Here is a 24052-nt window from a genome sequence, read left to right as displayed (position 1 = left end):
GATTCAGACTTAGGTTGGCTAAAACTCCATGTTCTTAACCTCTAGAGTAATTTTGTGTGAAAAAGTCAGCAGCACTTAATATTAACCTTGCACAGTTATCATGAAGTATAGTCAGAATATTTTTTATCCATTGTCTTCTGATATGTTTGAAAACAATCTCATCCTATTCAAGCTCTTTGGAAATTTGCTTATTTTAATGTGCATGTAGTTATGTAGAATACAATAAGATAATTCAGAACATACTGAACTCAAATATGCATAAAGAAACTATAGAGGCCGGGCGCGGTGGCTCACGCCTGTAATCCTAGCTCTCTGGGAGGCCAAGGCGGGCGGATTGCTCAAGGTCAGGAGTTCGAAACCAGCCTGAGCAAGAGCGAGACCCCGTCTCTACTATAAATAGAAAGAAATTAATTGGCCAACTGATATGTATATAAAAAAAATTAGCCGGGCATGGTGGTGCATGCCTGTAGTCCCAGCTACTTGGGAGGCTGAGACAGAAGGATCGCTTGAGCCCAGGAGTTTGAGGTTGCTGTGAGCGAGGCTGACACCACGGCACTCACTCTAGCCTGGACAACAAAGCGAGACTCTGTCTCAAAAAAAAAAAAAAAAAAAAGAAACTATAGAGATAAAAAATATATTTCAGTCAACATTTATGAGACACATTTCTGCTGGACATGATGTCAGGCGCTGGGCATACATATAAAAATAGGACATGATAGTGTCCTCAAGGATATACCACCTACAGAAGGACATCAACAAGTAAGTATCTAAAGATATTTCAATATTATATAGTCTACCAAAGATTTTATGGTCAAGGGAAGATTGCCAAATTCTAGAGACTTCATTTTCAATTTCACTTAAAAAAACAAGGAAACTCAGAGGAATTGATCTAAAACAAATATTTATTTTCACAGAAGGAGAGGCAAGTTCTAATAAATAACAAGTTTGGATACAATATTTATCATTGTTTCCACTATATTAATCCAAATAATGTGGTCCATGTGAACCCAAATTATCTCTTCACAATGAGGGGATCAAGTCTCATAAAAGGACATATTTATCTATACTCTGTAACATCTGCCATAAAACTTAGCACAAAAAAGGTGTTCAACACTATTTTCTGCAGCTGAACAAATATGAGAAAATGGCTACAATGGGCTGGAGGCCTTCTGGAACTCCTTGTTGAGTTTAAGAAGTTGGGAAATTGTAATTAGGTTTTTGAAAGAAATCTCCATGAGGACAATGACTATTTGTTTTATGACCATAAAACAGCACCAACAACAGTGTCTGCCCATACAATATACAGGTTATTTTATGCATTACACTCAGTCTTCAGCCAGAAATATTTCAATGTTATATTTGTACCTGATAGAAGTGCTAAATTATGTCAGATTGTCTGTTTCAGACACTGTCCTAAAAAAGTATCAACTTAATCGTCACATGAATTGATACTATGTGGCAACAATGGTTAAGACAATATAAATAAAAAGATTTAAGGCTGTGGTAACTCATTCAATAAATTTACACATGGATATACCTGAAAAAATATTTTTGGAGACCTTGTTTCTCTGTCTTATCAACAGCCACAGGAACAGGGACTGATAAATGCAATGAATAGATACATTTTGAATGTTGCAGCCCACTCAGGATTCTCTTAATGAGAAATAACCCTTCCTAGATGTAAATCACTGAAATTTGGGATGTAGTTTGTTCTGCAGCATAATTTACCGTCTTTCTACCTCTGAAGCCAATCAGCTATGAAGCATAGTTAATTATATGAAATTTCTGTTTAATCTGCCTTTCTTCATCCACTGCTTTGCTTAAATCCATCAATATTTTTCTCTTGAAATAGCTAGTATGTGGTCTTTTGCCAACAATTTCATCCTAACCCAGTTCATTCTCGACAAGGCATGCTTAATTGTACCTGAAATAGTTCCATTGTGCCATTTCCATGTTTTAAATCTCCTATGGATCACAGATAGCTCCAGGACAAAATCCGTATCAATCAGCCAGTCCCACGTGATATCCAGGCATCTCCTGCCACCTCCCATACGGTCTTCTCCAACATTCCTCAACACCCTTTACCCTTATTCTTCTATAATTTCATGCTTTATCATGTGACAAATGGCCCTTTCTCATGCTGTGTCCTTCCACAATCCCAAAAGAAAACCAGTAAGTCTTTTCTTAAAGGTGAAGCTGGCCCACCCTTTTTCAGTGCAATCAAAGTCACGTACACCAAGAAGAGGGTTTGCTGAATGAGCATTCACTTGCCTATGGGCTCTGCTCAAAGCACATTACATGCATTAACACATGCAATCCTCACAAGTGAATGAGAAACTCTGCATTCGTATCTCCATTGTACAGATAAGGAAACTGAGTTTCAGTGAAATAAACAAAACCTTTCCAAAGTTATTCAGCTTTTAATTGGTCACATTGAGTTCCTAACCCGGGAAGTCACGGTCTACCCTTTAACCCCCTACAGTATAGTATCACTTCTTTAACTACACAACTCTGTTTCAGGAACTAGATCTTTCTCATCCTCATGTCTTGAGCTTCTGCAGTAACCTCTTGCTTTTAGTAAGCACTCATACATTTACCGCGTGAATGGATTATGAATAAGTAAACCAGAAGAAACACAGATCTCATTCTCTCTCTTTTAAGCTAGATAATAAGTTTTTCCTTATGGACTTTTAATGACTTTTTGAGTAACATAAACAAAAATATATGACCAAGAGTAGGTCCACCAACTAATTTATGACATAGAGTATTATACCAATCAGCACCTATGAAACTCCTAGCATAGCTCTCCTCAATACCGTCTCTTTCCTTCTGACTTAGGGGTAACCAGTATTCTTCATTTTCAGCAAATTATTCTGTCTTTTATGGTTTTATCACATATGCATATATTCCTTAAAATAAACTATTTTGTTTTACCTGGTTTTGAACTTTATTGTATACATTCTTCTGTGACTTATTTTAATCAACATTATGGTTTGTGCATCATCCATGTTTATTTGTACTGTATTCCCTTTGAATTTTGAATTATATTTCATTACATAAAATGTAGCATACTTTTCTAACAGTAATGCTATTCATGACATTTGGGTTGTTCCGGTTTGGGCTATTACCCACAAAGTTGCAATGTACATTTTGGTATATATCTTCTGAATAAAAACATGCAAGACTTTTTATAGACCATCTTTTTTTTTTTTTTTTTTTTTTTTTTGAGACAGAGTCTCACTTTGTTGCCCAGGCTAGAGTGAGTGCCGTGGCGTCAGCCTAGCTCACAGCAACCTCAAACTCCTGGGCTCCAGCGATCCTTCTGCCTCAGCCTCCCGAGTAGCTGGGACTACAGGCATGCGCCACCATGCCTGGCTAATTTTTTGTATATATATTTTTAGTTGGTCAATTAATTTCTTTCTATTTTTGGTAGAGACGGGGTCTCGCTCAGGCTGGTTTCGAACTCCTGACCTTGAGCGATCCACCCGCCTCGGCCTCCCAAAGTGCTAGGATTACAGGCGTGAGCCACCGTGCCGGCCTAGACCATCTTTTTATCATTGAAATTGCTAGAGCAGAAGCTATGGACATGTCAACTTTACCAGATAACAATCAGAACCTGTGTCTTTCTGTGTGCACACTGCCCCTTGGGCTGCCGGAACCCACCTTGCCTGGACATAAGGGGAGCACAGGCACATGGGGACAATGAACCAATGTCTGAAGGCTGTAGGAGTATACATATTCCAGCTGCTAGCCCAGCTTTAGATAGTTCAGAGACATGTGGGACTCATCTTCAGAGCGACTCATCTTCAGAGCTTCCCTGTGGAATCTGAGCCAAGGTTAAGTTAAATCCCATGGAATTTAGCACAGTGACTTTATTTCCTATACCACTTCCCACTCCCTTCTAGTTTCCCCTAGGAATTCTTCCATTTTCACACAAATTCTCATCTTAACAATAAAACATTTTGCACTTTTAATTTTTTGTACCTCGAATACTGATTTGTTGGGCAAAAGGATAGCATGGGAAACACAAAGTAAAGTCAAAGCAAGAAGAGAGTCAGAATTAGCATAATGTCACCAAAATGTCAATATGCAGAACTGAATTATTTAAAATATCACCAGCATAGATGGTCTTTTTCTCAATATTTATTAATTATGTTCTTATTCTCCACTCAACTACATAATGTAAGAGATTGCTCTTTATCATGAGGACTTATATTTTATCATCAAGGTTCGGATTTTAGGGAAAAATAGTTATATTCATATACTTACATTATGCCTATGATTAGAATTTATTTTTCTTTAAAATTTGCACTGATAACTCTTCAAAGGCAATGAGTGCCCTTGCTTTCTACTTTCTCTGACTATCCTGTTTTTAACACATAAAGCTATAGGTCATATTCAGAGATGCTGCATTTTAGAGCAGAACTTGATAAATATATAAGGTATTATATAATTGATAGAGTTAATAAAAGTCTACACTATTAAATTCTTTAAAATAGATATTTTCAAACATCACTTTTTTTTGCTGTTTGCATGTGAAAATGATACTTGGAATAGATTTTTGCCACTTTGAAGTACTCTGTTATTTCTCTAGATGAACAATTGATATAAAACTTTTGGTTACCTGTAGTTTATTAGAGAAGCTTTGGGGCATTTCATAGTATAGGGTAATACCTCATGGTGGAAGAACACAGTTAGGTAGATTTCAGTTTTTTAATCCTGGCTTCAGTACTTACGACTGACAACTTGTGAAAATTATCTGTATATAAGTTTCCACCTCTGCAAAATCATATCTACTCTATGACTATTAATACTTTAATCTTTATTCTGAGACTTTAAATCACAACTGATATCCTCTAGAGCCATGTTATTTATGATTCCTATACTTTTCAGTAGAGGAATAATTGAACGACTTTTATTTTTAATGAGGTACATTATCCTTGCTAAAGAATGCATTCTCCTGTAATTATTAAATAATGTCCTTCTGTCACCTTCTAATCATCAATCCCTGTTAATTTAATAGAAATTATGCATAGGCAATGATTTGGATAGACTTTTTTACTATGGTACTAAACAGAAGATTGTGTATAACCTTTGGATGTGTGGATGTAATATTATCTCTACATAGGTATCAGGCTTAGCCTAAGCCAGAATAATTACTCCAAATACATATTGTTAGAGTTCAGCCCATGCAGCAGACTATCCAAAGGCATTTAGTTCAGTCTTCAGAGAGAGAGAGTCATTCTAACACTATGAGTCTATGTGGTTCCATCAGAAGGGGTGTGCATCCTAGCTCCTCACCCCAGCAGCATCTGTCTCTAGGAACTGGTGACAGAGTTTTGGCTGAGCATACCCCAACACAATCTCAAGAAACATCAGTAATTTTATAACCATGTTCTGAAAAAGAAAGAAAAAACATGTTCTAAGGCCTTTGCCTTCTTAAGTAATACAAAGAATTTCTTACCTGAAAGTAGTTTTCCTTTTTTTTTTTTATTTTAGTGTATTATGGGGGTACAAGTGTTAAGGTTACATATATTGCCCATGTCCCCCTCCCCCCTCGAGTAAGAGCTTCAAGCGTGTCCATCCCCCAAATGTTGCACATCTCCTCACTCGTTGTGGTTGTATATACCCATCCCCTCCTCCCCGCTCCCACCCTCCAGACACTCGATAAATGTTACTGGGCATCTACCCAAAAGATCAAAAGTCATTTTATGTAAAAGACAACTGCATTCGAATGTTTATAGCAGCACAATTCACAATTGCAAAGCTGTGGAAACAACCCAAGTGCCCATCAATTCATGAGTGGATTAATAAAATGTGGTATATGTATACCATGGAATACTATTCAGCTTTAAGAAACAATGGTGATATAGTACCTCTTGTATATTCCTGGATAGAGCTAGAACGCATTCTACTAAGTGAAGTATCTCAAGAATGAAAAAACAAGCATCACATGCACTCACCAGCAAAGTGGTATTAACAGATCAACACCTAAGTGGACATATAGGAGTAGTTTTCCATTAAGGTTTCAGAGTTGTGATCCACATGCTACCTATTCTTCATTAGCTACAAAAGCACACTACCTAATATCCCTCCTGCTGTGAAAATCCAATGGTGGGCCAATGGTTGCACTTGGTCCCTGGCTCCCACAGCTGCCCAAGGCTGGTACTAGGACTGGATGCAACATCTCAGACACCCAGGAGAAACCCCCAAACCATGGACTTCTCTGAAGAATTTCCAGTGCTAAATAACAGCTACCCCCATTCCTGCCTCTGCCATTATCTCCTTTCCTGATGAAATGGGGTTGCCCTATAGATTGACATTAAGCACATAGCCTCCTCCTGAACCCCCCAAGTATTGTCTCCCAGCTGCCAACTGGCTGTAACTGAGTCCTGACTCTCTCCAAAGCTCAGTGTCACTGCATGTTGTTATGCACTGCCAATCCTGAGCCAATATTCCCAGATACCTAGGTTGACCAACATTTGTGTCTACTGAGCACTTGGCATGTGGCAAGAGACTACCACATGTCTGAAAGACTGAAGAACTAAATCTTTCTTATTTTAAATAGTTTAAATTTATATTTCAAAACAGATACTCCATTTATTGGAGAACACTTAAGTATTTTGGGAGCAACTTGGCAATGTGACTCTAGGTTTTCAACCATAAATGTTATAAAATCTAAGTACAGATTAAATATTTCTAATGGAAATTTTGCTTTGGAATTGAGATATGCTATAAGTGTAAAATACACACAAGATTTTTAAAATTTACTATGAAAAATGAAAAATATGAAACTGATACTTTTTGCATGGATCATATTTGATCCATACAAATATGATGACAATATTTTAATATATTAGGTTAAGTAAAATATGTCATAAAATGTATTTCACATATTTCTTCTTACTTTGTTAAGATAGATATTAGATAATTCAAGTTTACAATATGGTTCACTTTATATTTTACCAGACAATGCTAACACACTATAATGTGTTCAGAACACAAAGTAGACAGTAAATAAATATTTGTTAAATTACTGATGCCCCAATAAGAAAATAATCCCCTGATCAAGTGAGATAAGTGCCTATTTTATTCTGATTTATACTCAGATGCCACTTAAACATTTGCCCAATTTGGGGCTTGGTGCACTCACAAATGTGCTGTAGATAAACAATACCTTTGCTTATGATGACCCCATCTCAGAGTCTCTAAAAAGTTCCCTTGCCAACTTTTCAGAAGTTTTAATCCCACATGCAAAAGTACCATTAGTGGTGGTACGTGCTCAGCTAAATGTACATTTATTAAGTGACTGGACTCCCTCATCCTCTCTAATCTGAGCAACATTTCAAGTCTTATTTTGGTACTTTATCTTGTCCATTAGGCCTTTCCAGGTCTTGACCTGCATCATTGTACATTAGAACTATTTGAGAAGACGATGGTTGAAGAAATCAATGTTGGTGTCTTAGATCCTATTACCACACTAATAGAATCGGTCCTAGCCTATTTGTTGAGATTGCTTCTTTGACAAGACATAGCCAACTATACTAGGTCGGCCTTGTTTTGTTTGGGTCATTTCATATAAAATGTAAAGTTTAGATTTACATGCCCTAGACTATATTTTTAAGCTTTTTTTTTTTTTTGTTCCTCATTTTAGATACAAGATGTCATATAATACAGAAAAAGAAATAGAAAGATTGCTAATGTTCTCTTCCAGCCTGAATAACTCAGAGTTGCATAAGTGCTTATGAATAATGAATGTCTAATTGAGGTGCCTGAAACATGAATAACTGTACTATTCCGTACTGCAGGGAGATGTAGAATTCTCATTCAGCAACAGGGTTTTTATTTCCCCATTTCTGCCATCCGTTGTTTTCACTGTTAGGTATAAAGTAGCACAGATAATACTTCAGTACTTCTGAAGAGATCAACCTCCCATTTTTTTTTCTATTCCAGCTAAACCATTGCAACAAAGGAAAAAAAAATGGTGGTGGTGGTGGGGGAATTCTTATGAATTGAGAACAAAGGAACCTTAAATATAGATTAATTCAATAAACAAGAACAGAATCACAGGGTTTTAGATTTCAAGCTTAGTGAGAAATCTATTTGAATTTAAATTGTTGGCATGCCAGAAGCTGATTAACATATTTCTGGCTGTTGATAAAACATCCTTCCTGTTTATCTCTCCTTAGTGAAACCTTCCCCTATCGTTGATAAATTGCTAAGGAGAACTGATTATTTCCAAATGTATGTCATATCAATAGGAAAGTTCCAAAGAGTTCAAAATACATTCATGTGAAACTGTAACAAAACGCCAGCCAGCATTCTTTCTCTCTGTTTTACTCACTGACAGCATGCCTTCTCTGCTCTGTTTTCCTTCCCCCTGCTGCGAGGGGCACAAAGTCCTTGTTGGCATCTGGGGCCTGTCCACTCACTCTTCTCCTTACTGGGAACCACAGAATGCTGAATTAAACATTGAAGTACCCAAAGCCTGTCTCCAGACCCCTGTGTGGAAATCACTGACCAAATAATGCAGATAAGGCAGTATTTTTGTGGGAATAGCATTGTTTGGATGTGTCTAATAAACATCCTTAAAACTTTGCCACCTGGGTGCTTCCTCTCAAGTCTGGATGGCCACCTTTTGAGAGCCTAAAACTCATATTTGGGGAGGAATTTAGGCTGGTGGCAGGTTACACAACCTCTCTCATTTTCTCCTATCTGATGCTTAGGTTTGTGCTCTTCCTTTTGGCATGAAACCAATAATCACTGTTTGTTGTTCAAAATACAAATAGATGGTTTCCATTTTTTCTTTCTCAATTGAAGAAATCCAAGTACAACAGTGCACATTGAAAACCAAAGGCATCTTATGCTTCTTTAAAATTCTCTTTAGAAAATTATTTTCCATCATCAATGATTAAGTCTTAAATTATATGCAGAGAAGATAAATAATAACAACTTTGAAAGACTTGGTCAAATGGTTCTTTTTCTTTGCTCTACTTTGTCCAATGCCTGATATAAAGAAGTTTTGGGGAAAAATGGAATAAATTCCCTTGGGAGTCGCTATAGTTTTCTACGAAGTATAGTCATTCTACTAAACAATAACAAGTAGAAGGGAAATTGTAACAACACTGAATCCTTTGTTTGGAATGGAAGAAAGCATTCAATGATAATGATCACACAGTAGGGTATTGGTATTATTAATACCACTTTACTCCCATCTCAAACTCAATGTAGATCCAGTTTATGGCGTACCTAGTAGATCTCAGACACTTTCCATTTTGTGGTTGAGTTTTATTCCTGTTCTACATTTCCTTTCGCTTTGCACTGACTTACTGCTTTTTCTCCATGTGTGTTTTGAATAATAAGAGTGTTAGCGACTTACAAAAATATTGCTTCTGTCAGATTCCAGCACACTGGTGCTGGACATCAGTAGTTTTTCCTTATTTCAATTCTTCTCTGGAAGACAGAATGTTGGTCTCATTGTTTCGTTCTGATCTTTGCTATTCTCACATATATAATATTTCAAGTACAGTGACGTCTTTTTTGCTTACACCTCACATAATATAAATTCAAAAGTAATACTGAAGAGGTCTGGATTTGGCTGGATTTTTGGTAGGGGAAAAATATGCTTTTCAAAAATACCTCATTATATGAAAATAGTTTAAACAGAATCTTTTAGTTTCTGATTATTTAAACTATAGAAAACATGAAAAGAAGTCACAAATGGAATTCTCAATGAAAATATAGTCAGTATATCCTTCTCAGAAATAAAAGAGTGTCTTTTGTGTTCTAAAACACCAGTGGGAAAACTTTAGCTATGCCCTATAACCAACTCAAATATTATGCCAATTTTTCCTAAAGGAAAGCTCTCATGTAGACAGGGAAGACATGTGGAGAATAGAAAAGTAGATAATTTTAAAGTCAGAAGACTTCATTTCAAATGCTTTAAATCTGGTTTCTGTTAGCTGTGACCTCAGGCAAGAACCTAAACTTTTTTGAATCTCAGTTTTCTTATCCATAACACTGAGTTGTGTTATTTCTAAATTTCTTCCTAGGGTTTTTTGTAAGGATCAGATAAAAAAAATAATGTGCACATGCAAGCATTTTACTTCAACATCTGTGAGAATCCACTCTGTCCTTGACACCATTCTAGATACTGAATATTCACAAATACGTGGGACATAGGTTTTGCTTCAGGTAACAATCACCCAGTCTCGTGGGGTCGGACAAATAGATCTACAATATAATCCTGTATAGTAAGTTCTGAGATAGAAAACATGGGGATCCTTGAAACGACCAAGAAGAGCAACCTCGCCTAGCCGTCAATAATGACTTTGTGGGAAGGGACACCTCATCTCACTACTGAAGGACAAGGAAGCTTCAAAATGTTGATGCTATGTATGGAAGAATGATCTATCTGATAAAAAATATGGAGCCTGTTGGGAACCGCTTATAATTTAATACAGTTTGATTGTAAGGTATGTGGAAGGATCAGGGATATATAGATGTAGTCGGGGCAGTGGTGACACCCTCTGGTATTCTGGGCTTCGTGGGACATGATTTCTGTGACTGCTAGCCCTTCCACAGTGAGGAAGAGGTCATCGTTTCTGCTCTGCATTCTTCCCCCTTTGGAGGAAGTTTAATCGCCTGCCTCTGGGAACCCTATATGACTCCATGGCAAGGGTCCTCAAACTATGGCCTGCGTGCCACATGCGGCCCGCAGATGACACTTATCTGGTCTGCCGGGTGTTTTTGCCACCGCTGCCTGTCCTGCTTAGCAGTCAACTGGTCCCGGGCCCACAGTGCACATGCCGCACTCTCCAACGGCCCTCCAACGGTCTGAGAGACAGTGAACTGGCCCCCTGTTTAAAAAGTTTGAGGACCCCTGCTCCATGGGAACACATGGCCTTATCAAAGTGTAAAAAGAAAATCTCTGGAAACCTCTTATGAGTCTAATACTGCAGAAGCATATAAACCACAGAAGCATGTGGTTTCCACGTCCTCTCTCGAGAACACTCGGGGAGGAAGAGTAGAGGAATCAGTAATGCTTTTCATCGCCTTAACGGTAGATCGTATAAGGATCCTCTGGTGGTCTAAGCATAGGATTGAAAACACAAACTAACAAAATAAACAAACAAATGAAACTCAAGCATCCATTCAAATACATGTGCGCCAGAAACTGACTAGGTAAAATTATAGAACATGCTTAATTATGCATTTTTTAAAATTATTTCAGCATATTATGGGGGTACAAATGTTAAGGTTACATATATTGCCCATGCCCCCCCTCACCCCCTCGAGTCAGAGCTTCCAGCATGACCATCCCCTAAATGTTGCACATCTCACTCATTATGTTTGTATATACCCATACCCTTCTCCCCCCTCCCACCTGCCCGACACCCGATCAATGTTATTCCTATATGCATCCTTTATACCTGTGTTCAGGCACAAATCTACAAAGTAATTCACCCAGGAGGCAGAATAGCTTTCCTGGTTTCAGATGTCTGGTGATATGGAGGTAACAGACATAATTCAAACAAGGAACCTCCTACTCACAGCCTTGCCCACCAACTTTAAAGCAGAAAACAGATACAAAAGAAGTAAATTCCAGAAGCCTCTGAGAATGAAAACAGAGCTAAATAAAAATGTGAATTCCTTACACTGCTAAGAAAATAAAAATAGCTAAGAAAAAACTAAAATAAAAGTGATCTTTAGGTGAAAACCTGGAGAATAAAGCTTTCTACACTTTGTGTTTACATTTTAATGTTAAAGAGGCAAGAACAATAAAAACAGACTATCTTAAATGTCATGGTTTATTGTCAGCAATATTCATGTCAAACATATATCTTGGTTTTAAAGCAAGGGGATGAGTAAACAATGTTGATTGCTCATTTTCAGAGTACAGAAAAGGCATCTAACAAAGTCTAGACTGCTTTGAATTGTTATTAGTGACAATATTTTTAGAATTAGTTTTGGAAGGCATGAGTATAAAAGAGAAAGCAATTTTATTGTTCTTAATTCTTTCCAAAGGAAAATGTGTGAAAAAAATGTCATTAATTTGCTAAGAGTATTAAGACAAGGGTCTATTCATTCTAATAAGCATGACCTAACCAGGCTGCTAATAGAGCCATTATTAGATTAAATCCTTCCAATTGCTTTTTGGAAATAATTTGGCTTGTTTTTTGTTCTGATAAATAAAATAAAGAAAAGAAGCAAAGAGTCACAAAAGCATGGAACTTCCTCTAATCACAGGAGAGTAGATACTGAAGAATAGAGAGTATTCATTTAGTATAGAGGAATTGTAATTTTAAGGTTCAAAGTACATTCCTGACACGTGCAGTTGTTTGTGCCCTAACCTTGTCTAATGAATAAACCCTGTTCAGTGCTGCTCACGGACCAGCTGACGTGAGCTTCCCAGACAGCCACTTGTGGACCTGCCCTCCTTGTTCCTGGCCTGCCTTTCTTCTCAAAGGCCACACTGCTGCAACTGGGACACAGAATGTATTCCTTGAAGGCCAGACACAGTGGTAAGGACTAATAGCAGATGTTCTGGTTCCTAACAGCATTCACAAGTTTAAGGCCTCATATATGAAAAAAATATCCTGAGATGAGAGGGGCATGTTTTATTAAATCAACATCATTATCCAGATGGTCCCTTTTCTACAATATTGGAAGCGTTAGAAGAACACTGGTACCAGGACACTTTTTGTAATTATTTTGAATGTTTGTTTTAAAAAAATGAGATTTAATTTATAAATGATAGTAACTGTGTTGGTTATTCTTACTCTTTCTCCAGTGCAGTCTGGTCTCCTATTGGCTACAACAGCATCTAAACAACTGTGAGATACATTTTTGGAACAAGAAAAATATTAGTGAATACTTATATGCTTGATTTAACAAATCATTTCTACATAGAAGAAATGTGCATTTAAAGTTTAAAATTGGTAGGATAATATATGCAATAAATAATATTCAATATATGTGTTCATTCATTCAGAAAAGATTTTTTGAGAGTCGAACATGTGCATGATACTTCACTAAAGTGTTTTGAGATTGTGTAAAGAATTCTATTTTAAAAATGAGTGTTTCTGATAAGGTACAAATCATTCACATACATTTTCCCCATTCTTGTTTGAAATGTAAAAAATACTGAAGCCTCTCTATAAATAAAATTAGCAAATAGCAAAGGAATATTGAAAGTTTATTCTCTAAAACATGCCATTATGCCATTGGTATATATTCTGGAATGGTTTAGAAAGAAAAATTCAACGTGTAAAAATTTTATTTGATAAAGATTTTTCCCTGATTGTCTGGGCTATTTTCCAAGTTATTTAATAGAAAAGATCTCTATGCACAGAGGGAGATGTGGTCCAGACCACTAAGAATCTGCCCATCAGGCCAAGGCCAGGAAATTTTGATCAATGTTGGCTTTGAGGCACAAGAGTTCAGAGATTACAGGGTCCCAGATATCACCTATTCAAAGTTTCTCTTTACAGAAATGAAGTAATTTGGCAAATGCACAAAGGTAGGAAATGACCCAAGATGCCTCCTATGGTAAAAGGAAAATCTAGATCCATATCAACAAACCTGAAAAGATATATTTATTCTTCAATCTTCTCAAAATAAATGTTTATTTAAATATATTTTTTTGCTAAAGATATGGATGTAATTATCCCAACTCCATATACCCTAAACTTTACAGGGCAAGTGCCAAAATAGAATGGTTTTCAATATTGTGCTTTAAGTGAAATTACAAACATATTATCATAAATCGACTATTCACAGATGTCTCCTCTTTTAGATAATCAGCTTTTAATGGTGCGATATAAGGAGAGTGTTTGACAATTAATATCCCAGAGCCACTTGAAAGATGGTAGCAGTGATCAGTATCACAGCACTGGTCCTAAGCCAGCTCATGATTCTCTCAGTGACAAATATTAAGATAATTAGAATTTAATAGACAAATAGGAAAATAGCAACTTCCTAAAAATAATTAACTAAAACATTCTTCAAATGTCCAAAATCTAAAAATTATTTTCCTCCAATGAATCTAGTTCACTCTACTAAACAAAAAATCATCATCATATTATTAAAGAGCCTTTACAATTAGTATTTTGAAACCACAGTAATGAACCCAGGGGACACAACTATACTTCTAAGCATATTAAATGAACCCCATTTAAAACCCTCAATGTACACAGTGTTTTGCTGAATTTTATAGAAGCATCTCCCAAAGTGCGAGTATATTCTGCTGGCTGTAAACTTACTCCATGATAAAGAGGGTCTGTGATTTTCCAAAGGAAGACCACAGAACCCAGTATTTGCCAAGGCTAGATGGACTGTGGAAATGTGTGTACATGTGTGTGTTCATAGCACATATTAACATCAGGCATTGGGGAGACACTGCTATATGGGAAATGCTACAAAAACTTAGTGCAGTTTCCATGGGGAAAACAAAAACAAGATGTTGAAATTTCAACATTTTGAAATTGGATGCAATGGAAGAAAGATAGTAATATTATTTTTAAATTAAAAAGGCATGCCCAAACAAAATATATGAGTCATTCATTGCCTGGTGAATATGCTTCTAACATTCTATTATTGTTAACATGTATCAATAATACAAGTATTTTATATATTTCATGCTTAATTTTATAAAGCTCCCAGTGAAGACAAATTTTCATTTATATTTGAGAATTAAAGTAAAAAGAATGAATTGAAATTTACAATATAAGTTAGATGGCAACTCTCATTCAATTGGCAAGGTACCTATAGATTATGAGACTCTAAGAAGAAATCATTTAAAAGTTGTTTTTCAAAGATATAGCCAGAATTTATAGGTCTGAGAAGGAAAAAAGTGATACCTTTTATTTTCCTTAATATCTAAAACAAATTTTTGTCTTATATGAGGATCATAAAACTAACAAGTAATAGTTTTTATAAAATCTATAGATTCTAAAAGATCTAATTCAAATGATATTAATATAAGAACAAAACAACACCTAATAATCACTGGCACAATGTCTTTTATTTGAATTGAAAGGGGTTTAAGATGAAAATACCTAGGGAACATTTAAGTTAATATAAGTAGTAATCTGAGTATGTAAGAGTAATTAAAATTATTTAAAATGTTATTTTGTTGATCTTTTCATTATTATGATAATATTCGGTCTTAAATGATAGTGGGGGAAATGCACACACATCAGCAAATACACAAATTCTAATATTAACTATTTAGGGAGGCATTTCTTTTGTAAATGACAAGGGTATTTCATTTAATCCTTGCTTTAAAATGTTGATATCTGTCGTATTGTTTTCAGGAGTTGGGAGTAATTGATGGGAAAGATTCTAATATTTAAATGCCATATAGTTTATGTAAAGTATTTCTTTTGATCTTCACAAGTCTGCTACACTGCATAATCGATTTCATGTTAAAATATAAAGGGACAATACTTCTAAGATTACCCTGATGTGATTATTAATTGTACTCTCTTCCTGTCAAAAATTCCTGATCTAGATAATAAATTATACAGTAACCATAAAAATCAGGAAACCGAGAAGCAGAAAGTTTAAAAAAATTGACTAATACCATACTCATTCTTGGTTGACTCAGTCCTGAACCCAGTTATGCATGAATACGAGTCATTCTCTTTCCACTGCTCAGCATTGCCCTAGAGCAGACATAATCAGCAGAAGTGTTCGGGAGAGTAATTCAGACATGAAGAAGTATAGCCAGCCAAAATAGGAATGTCAAATATTCTGAAATGGTACATTAGAAATTCAGTCCTCTGAATTTTTCTGCTCTCAAGGATCTGCTCTTAAAAGACAAATGTTCCTAAGAGAGGTAGCACTGCACCAATTAATTCATACTTAAGCAATAAAGAATTATCAGAAAGTAGGAAAAGGAGTAGATGAAGAAAAATACAAAATGGGAAGGTCTAGAGAAGGGAAAGAGGAAAAATAGCGGGAAGGAAGCTGCAAAAACAGGACAGAAGCTCGCCCATTGGGAACTTTAGTATGTATCATCATTTAAGCCTTGATATCATAGTCTAAGGGAAGAGCTTCCTAATGAAGGTTAAGAATACTGCCTAACCTGCTCATTCTGGCTGTCATGAGTGGGTCATATGTAGCAGAGGAATACTTCAGGGACTAGAGACAGCAGAAGAGCACCAGCGGGAGCCATTACTGCCACAAAGAGGGACACGTCCTCATGGAAGCATTGTGGTTGCTTTTCTAATCCCTAGTATATCAGCTACAGTTCTGGTTTAATGAGTCATGACAGACCCCTTTAATCTTTAAAGCTGAAAAGGGGAAAGAGAATAGAAAGCAGAGGAAAGGAAAGCGTTAAATGTAACTAAGGGACAAGATAATTGACAGTAGAATAAAGGGGGAGAAATTTACTTTCCACGATTAGCAGGAACAGACCTTTCTGGGCAGAGTTATGTAAGACTGTTTGCTGAGCCACATAGGAGCCTACAAGAGGCAGTCCCACATCCAATGTGTGCATGGAATTGCGCATGTACATGAAGTGTGAACTAGAGAAGAGGCTGGTGTCATGCTAATTACTAAATATCCAATAGGAAGCAGAAAATGACGCCAGCTTAAAGCGATGATTTGAGCAAATTATAGCATCAAGGCATGGTGGCAATTATGAACTTCACTGCTGTATTTTAAGGAAAGGTAAAGACTGCAGTTCTCGTTAAGATACAATTGTGGACATGAAGACATCTATTCCAGCAGTCTTTCTCATATCTGTTATGCGAATATTCTTCCCAGGAGTGATCATTAATTATGTGGCCTATAGATGTAATCTGTTTCCCTTGCTGAAAAAAATAAAGGATATATAACATGAAAATAACACCACCCCACAACATTCTGCCCTTTGGTTTAATAGAGAAGATGGCACATTCTTAAAAATTATTCAAGAAATTATTTAAGAAGCAAACCTAAAAGAAAATGTTTCTTAGAGAGCAGCAAACATTGAAGGAGATACCAAGTAAATGTAGGTGGCAGGAAGGTAAAAAGAAAGAAAATTATTCAAAGCTCTGCATTTGTTAAGAAACTCTGAGATTTCACAATTGGGTTTTTTCCAGCTGTATAAGCATAAATCAAACTTGACTCAAACCTTCAACCTTACTCAGCCTAAGTTCTATCTCTGGGCTAATTCAAAAAGTCAGTACTGATATTGCTTCATCAGGTATAATCGAATACGAAGAGTGTCGGGTTTGAGTACAAGACATGGATTTGTGTTCTTGTCCCTGCACATTGCTCCCTGGCTATGCCATTTTAGAATCTAAAGTATAGACACCTCATTAATGTGTTTTTTGGTTTATTATATAAAATGGAAAAAATAATAACTGTTTTTTTTTAAAAAAATCGGGAGTTTTTTTAAGTAACTAGGAAGAAAAACGTACTCAAATGAGCTCAGCCAAGAGAAGGTGATTGTTAGAAACAGGAAGGAATATTTCAGGAATTCAAGTGGAAAATGCATCCAGAGATCTTGGCACCCTGGAAGCAGAGACCTGAAAGAGACCAGGAATGAAACTAGCAACTCCATCCCTCCTGCTTCATTTAGGTCCCCGTGGTCTGTGCCTTCACTTCTGCACCTGCTTCACTTTTCTCTCATTGTCCTGTTCACACATGGCTGGTTGTAGTTTCCCCAACATTCCTCTCCATTCCCAAATCTATGTCACATAACCAATAAACCAGACAGACTCTAACAGCGTCACTTTAGATCAGGTGTTTTCTCTAAGTATCTGTGGGTAGTGGAGGGGAAAGAGGACCATGGGGTAGAATGGCCGTCCTTCTGGCAGCGGAAAAAGGATGATTTCTACAAAAGGCATTTGAAGTAAAAGGTCGAAAGTTTGGCAGAAGAATTGACTGGCATCTCTAATTTGCCATTCTTTCTAACAAGGTTGTTATGAAGATTGAGAGTTTAGCTATGAAAGCATTTTATAATTTGTAACGTGCTATATAAATTTAAGGTAGTGATCACTCGAGCCCAGGTCCCAGCCACTGCCACACGCAGCGCCGGGCATTCAGGAAGAGGAGCAGCAGCGGAGGCAGCGGCCACAACGGCGGGCAGGCGCCAGAAAGGCCCAGATTGAAAAGCTTGGGAGGGCAGCGAGCTACCCCCAGAAGAGGAGCCAGTCCGAACCCAAGGCGCCACCGCTGCAGAAGCAGTGCGGAGAAGCAGTCGCCTTCATGGCCCACTCACCGGTGGCCGTCCAAGTGCCTGGGATGCAGAATAATATAGCTGATCCAGAAGAACTGTTCACAAAATTAGAACGCACTGGGAAAGGCTCATTTGGAGAAGTTTTCAAAGGAATTGATAACCCCACTCAGCAAGTGGTTGCTACTAAAATCATAGACCTTGAGGAAGCCGAAGATGAAATAGAAGACATTCAGCAAGAAATAACTGTTTTGAGTCAGTGTGACAGCTCATATGTAACAAAATACTATGGGTCATATTTAAAGGGTTCTAAAGTATGGATAATAATGGAATACCTGGGTGGTGGTTCAGCACTGGATCTTCTTCGAGCTGGTCCATTTGATGAGTTCCGGATCGCTACCATGCTAAAGGAAATTTTGAAAGGTCTGGACTATCTGCATTCAGAGAAGAAAATTCACCGAGACATAAAAGCTGCCAACGTCTTGCTCTCAGAACAAGGAGATGTTAAACTTGCTGACTTTGGAGTTGCTGGCCAGCTGACAGATACACAAATTAAAAGAAATACCTTTGTGGGAACTCCATTTTGGATGGCTCCTGAAGTTATTCAACAGTCAGCTTATGACTCAAAAGCTGACATTTGGTCATTGGGAATTACTGCTATTGAACTAGCCAAGGGAGAGCCACCTAACTCCGATATGCGTCCAATGCGAGTTCTGTTTCTTATTCCAAGAAACAATCCTCCAACTCTTATTGGAGACTTTACTAAGTCTTTTAAAGAGTTTATTGATGCTTGCCTGAACAAAGATCCATCATTTCATCCTACAGCTAAAGAACTTCTGAAACACAAATTCATTGTAAAAAATTCAAAGACGACTTCTTATCTGACCGAACTGATAGATCGATTTAAGAGATGGAAGGCAGAAGGGCACAGTGATGATGAATCTGATTCCGAGGGCTCTGATTCGGAATCCACCAGCAGGGAAAATAATACTCATCCTGAATGGAGCTTTACCACTGTGCGAAAGAAGCCTGATCCAAAGAAACTACAGAATGGCGCAGAGCAAGATCTGGTGCAAACCCTGAGCTGTTTGTCAATGATAATCACACCTGCATTTGCTGAGCTTAAACAGCAGGATGAGAATAATGCTAGAAGGAATCAGGCAATTGAAGAACTTGAGAAAAGTATTGCTGTGGCTGAAGCTGCCTGTCCTGGCATCACAGATAAAATGGTGAAGAAATTAATTGAAAAATTTCAAAAGTGTTCAGCAGATGAATCTTCCTAAGAAACTTATTATTGGCTTCTGTTTCATATGAACCCAGAGAAACCCACCAAAGCTATTTCAAGCTTAACAATGCTTAGCTCGTGAGCTCCATGTGCCTTTTGGATCTTTGCAACATTGAAGATTTAGAAGAAGCCATTTGACTATTTTGTGATGGTGTTTGTCATTTTATATTTTAAAGAGATTATTTTGTAAGGAGTAACTTTTAATGCTATAGTTTCGCCTGTATTCTAGTAAATGTTGAGATACAGTTTTGCTTTTAGGTATCATTATTTCTTAAGTTTCTAGGATGAATACCTTTCATGTTTTGTTCTTTAGTTAACTGTACACTCATGAAACATACAGGTCTTTCAAAGTCATCCCAAATATCCAACTTTGTAAATTATCAAGCTTCGAAAAGCTTTTTTAAAAACATAAGCATATTCTAAAAATGACTATTGGTGGGGAAGTGAAAATAAGTTGTATCTTCTTAAAACTGAAGTTTTTAATAAGCTCTTCAAAATGAAATCTATAAAAGTATTGACTCATCTACCAAGTTGGTATGATATTCCAGGCAGCTCAATGATAATCACATTTGAGAGCCCTGTGTTTGAAGCATTTATAGGCAACATGTAGCAACAGAGGTACCTCTTGGTGTGCAGTATTGACCTTATCTTTTAAATAGAAGAGGCAATTAATCCTTATTTAACATGGTTAGAAATTTCAAGCAAGATCATTTAGCCAAAGATAGATTTTGTTGGTGATACTGGAGGAATTAGTCTGGCTTCGTGTTTTAAATCTTCACCATACTATATGCTTGGATTTGGAGAGCTTTAAAAAAAAGCTGATTGTCATGTGATTAAATACCTGATCAACAGGTATAAATATAACTTACACCAGCATATTTTTTCATGGTAGTGAATTATCCTATAAACTATTTATGCAGTCTTATTCTTCATAATTATTAGTCCATAAGCATCATTTGTTCATTTTTCAAAGAGTATTTAAATGAGTATTTTCTAGTTCATATGAAAATAACCACAGTACAAGATGATTTCTGTCCATTCGAACATAAGTTAGATTGTACAGTTAATTTTCACTTATATTTATGGTACTATTAAGTGGGTAATACCTTTTCCTTTTAAGCCCAATATATATATTATGCCTTCCTAAGTTCTGAACTGGGGCTATATTTCAGTAGTTGTAGAATTATTGATATTAGTTAGTTTTGATAGTTAATGTTTTATTGTTTTGATCTGCACAATTTGGCTTTTGCACAATTCATTTTTTTATCTGAATAATTGCCAAATATTAGAAGAAAGGTGTTCTTCAGGTAAAGAATACAGATTTTAGTCTAAGTGGCCATCACATCCTCTTTTTTTAAAAAAAAAAAACATAATATAGATACTTGAGAAAGTTATTGTGGTGTCATATGTTAAGAAAATTGTTTTAATTGGTGCCTATGCTGTAAAAATTACTTTTAATGTATTGTATTTTGAAGTAATGGTTCAGTTAAATTTTTCACCTGCTATGTAACTGCAACTCAATTACAGTTTATAAACTGTAGAGTTCTGGAAATTAATTTTGCAACGCATATCATGGATTTAAATGAATATTTTTATAAAAGTAAAAGCAACAAATTTATAAATTGCTTATTTGAAATTTCACAACACAATTGTATCCCAAATACAAATTTTATTGTTTATTCATTATAGTTATTAGTCCTGTAAACTGTTTCTAGGTGAAGCATACGTATTCCAGTGTTTTGGGGTTTTTAAAAATAAGTATTTAAATTTCATGGTCAAAAAAAAAATTTAAGGTAGTGGATACTTCATACAAAACTCTCAAAGGTTTAATATCTGTGCTAACTTTGGAAAGAGTAATACAGCAAATTGCCACTGACTCAGAATGACACAATATTGGAAATCCTTTAAGGTGTTAGGAATGTGGAAATGAAACAGAATACAGATCACAGGAATAAAACATTGTTACAAAATAACAACAACAAACTAAAAGTGGGCTCCAAAAGACATGATGTTAATAGACTTACACGTGGATATTTCATTTAAATGTCACATTTCTCACCAGGTTTGCCATGTGCTGCTCCCTGACATCAAGATTGCAGCAGACAGATTTGGTTTGCAGGGACCCAAAAACTAAACTCACTTTTATAAATGCCTGGCGGTCTATCATCTGAATGTGTATTTGCGTTTATACCCTGCTTTTCTATTTATCTACTCTATTTCCAAAATGAATTTGAGGAATATCATTTCAGTAAATAATAAAACTTGAACCCAGTGGTTATCGACATAATGCCCAACTGAATGTTTCTTTCTGCATTTGCATAAATATTACAGAACGTTGCTTTCTTATATTTTCTGTATTAGTATATGATCTTCTCACTTTCAGATGCTTATGTAATACATGTATCAAATGACTCATGCAACTTGTGAATTAAGAAAATGTATCTCCAGGATTCTTGGCTTCCCTTGTATGCATTCTTTTTTTACTGTTTGGAATTTCTGGAATTTTCAACGGCTTTTATCTATCATTTAAACATATAATATCATTCTATACTAAAAAAAAATTTATTCTTTGTCAATTCAGATTATTAGCCACTTATATCTTAGCATAAATTTCACACTTTGTGTCTCCTCTCCCAAAAGCATTTGCCTATGAACTTTCTAGTGGAATAAAATAATGTTTTGTTTATGAAAATGACTATGTGATCTCTTTTTGATTTTTCTTAGAGATGATATAACCCTTTTCTCTGACGCTAGCTCCCTTGACTCACACTGATGAGGTCAAATAGAGTTAAGGCTAACCTTACAGGTGTGTCTTGTCTGCAAAGCCAGAAGAGCATGAGGGTAGAAATACCGTGTTGCCCCGAAAATAAAACCTACCCATGAAATAAGCCCTAGCAGGATTTCTAAGCATTTGAGCAATATAAGCCCTACCAGGAAAATAAGACCTAGTGATGGCGTGGCTACGCAGCATATCTGCACAACCCATGCATTTCATCGCCCCATCGTGACAGCTACTGTCCCAGAGGTGACTGGAAAGGTGCAGGCAGCCCCACCAACAAGATCAGCTCCCCCTATCAGGTCCCGGCCATCCTGTGCATGCTGCAAGCTGACGCTTTGAGGGGAAAATAACACAGCCCCTGAAAATAAGCCCTAGGGTGTCTTCTTGAGGAAAAATAAATATAAGACCCTGTCTTATTTTCAAGGAAACATGGTAGAGCTCATTACCTCACAGTTCAAAACAATTAGGGAGACAGTGGAAGGGGGGAGAACGAGTTATACATATGCCTTTATGCACAGCATACCACTGGCAAGAAAAGTGGTCTCTGGGAGCCAAAAAGTAAGTAACTGAAGCTCCCCACATAACAAATGTTGATACAACAGGCTGCAGTGAAGTCGAAACCTGTACTGTAGGATACACAACACCTCCTCCGCCAATATGGTGATTTCATCTAAATGTATGACGCTCCATTATATCAATAGTCAAAGAGAGAGAAACTGCAGGTCAAACAAGTAAGAAGCTATAATTTTGCTTTATATATTTTTACCTTTGAAATATCTTTTTAGGAAATATATTCTATCTATCATCTATGTAAAGATATATATTCTATAGAACTACACAGAAAATTACTATAAAGACATTCCTCAATTCCCACCATCCAGGTTTAAAGAAAATGTTAACATTTTAGAAGTCTAATTTCAGGTATCTCACTCTACATATATGAATAGATAAGTTGATGTCAAGTGGCATCTTGTACATAAATACATATATGTACATGTATGATGTAAAGTGATGTAAAGTGGCATTTTGTACATGTTGTATAAAACATAAAAAATTGCTTTACTAGAATTAAATGGGGACAAAAAACTATTGTTTCTTGATAAGAGGCATTAATTCCTAGAAAAGAAAACAAAGACAAAATAAATTTGCATCTAAACCTTCAATATCTAGTGGCCTCCTGCTCTGAAAGGTAAGAACGAAAAAAATATAATTCCCAAAATTTGATATTTTTTACATTTTTGCACCCGTAGCATTTATATTTTGTCCTGCAACTACAGCTCTTAAATGGTTTAGTCATGGTGTTAGAGTGAAAAGGGTTCTTACTGAACACTGCTCATTTAACTATGGTTTCTTCATAGTTTAGTTTCAATGATCTAATTGCTGGCTACATTGTGTCATTTGTATTCCTAAAGTGCTGTACACTTGACATAACCTGGTTTGCCCAAATTGACTAGGCAAGTCATACTCCTGTTATATTTTCTCTCAAAACTTTCTAAAGTAACATTTCCTGCACCCTCTTCTACTTCTTACAGTTGCTGTAGATCTCTCAGTATCATGGCACTTCTTTTAGGGAATGTTACATCTTCTTGGCATCTAGGAGTATGTGGTATCTCTTTTCTCTTTTATAGTTTGTTCCAGATCTCCTGGTACTGGAAAGGTCTGTATCATAATTATTATTTGGGTATGGCCAGTTCTTTGTTTTCTGTTTATCTCTCTGTATTCATTTTGTTGTTGTTTCCAGTGACTTTTATGGAAGAGGAATGAATTAAAAATTCCATTACTTTAACATCTTTAAGTAGAATTTTTGATAATTATAGTA

The 24052-nt window shown here is 36.3% G+C and overlaps 2 protein-coding genes across 2 annotated transcripts in view; one reads left to right on the top strand and one right to left on the bottom strand.

Moving 5' to 3' along the window:
* CNTNAP2 (contactin associated protein 2) overlaps positions 1 to 24052 on the bottom strand; it is a 1865599-nt gene that overhangs the window by 1278018 nt on the left and 563529 nt on the right. The window lies entirely within an intron of this gene.
* On the top strand, positions 18131 to 19642 carry LOC142872944 (serine/threonine-protein kinase 26). Its single transcript, XM_076006689.1, has one exon. It carries the CDS (start codon positions 18202 to 18204, stop codon positions 19450 to 19452), a length of 1251 nt encoding a protein of 416 aa, XP_075862804.1. The 5' UTR covers positions 18131 to 18201; the 3' UTR covers positions 19453 to 19642.

The sequence above is a fragment of the Microcebus murinus genome, chromosome 9 (genome assembly GCF_040939455.1).
Source record: "Microcebus murinus isolate Inina chromosome 9, M.murinus_Inina_mat1.0, whole genome shotgun sequence".
NCBI classification, from domain to species: domain Eukaryota; kingdom Metazoa; phylum Chordata; class Mammalia; order Primates; family Cheirogaleidae; genus Microcebus; species Microcebus murinus.
This window is presented reverse-complemented; position numbering and strand designations above follow the sequence as displayed.

Coding starts and splice junctions, on each gene's coding strand:
- LOC142872944 (XM_076006689.1), top strand. CDS start 18,202: ATGGCCCACTCACCGGTGGCCGTCCAAGTGCCTGGGATGCAGAATAAT.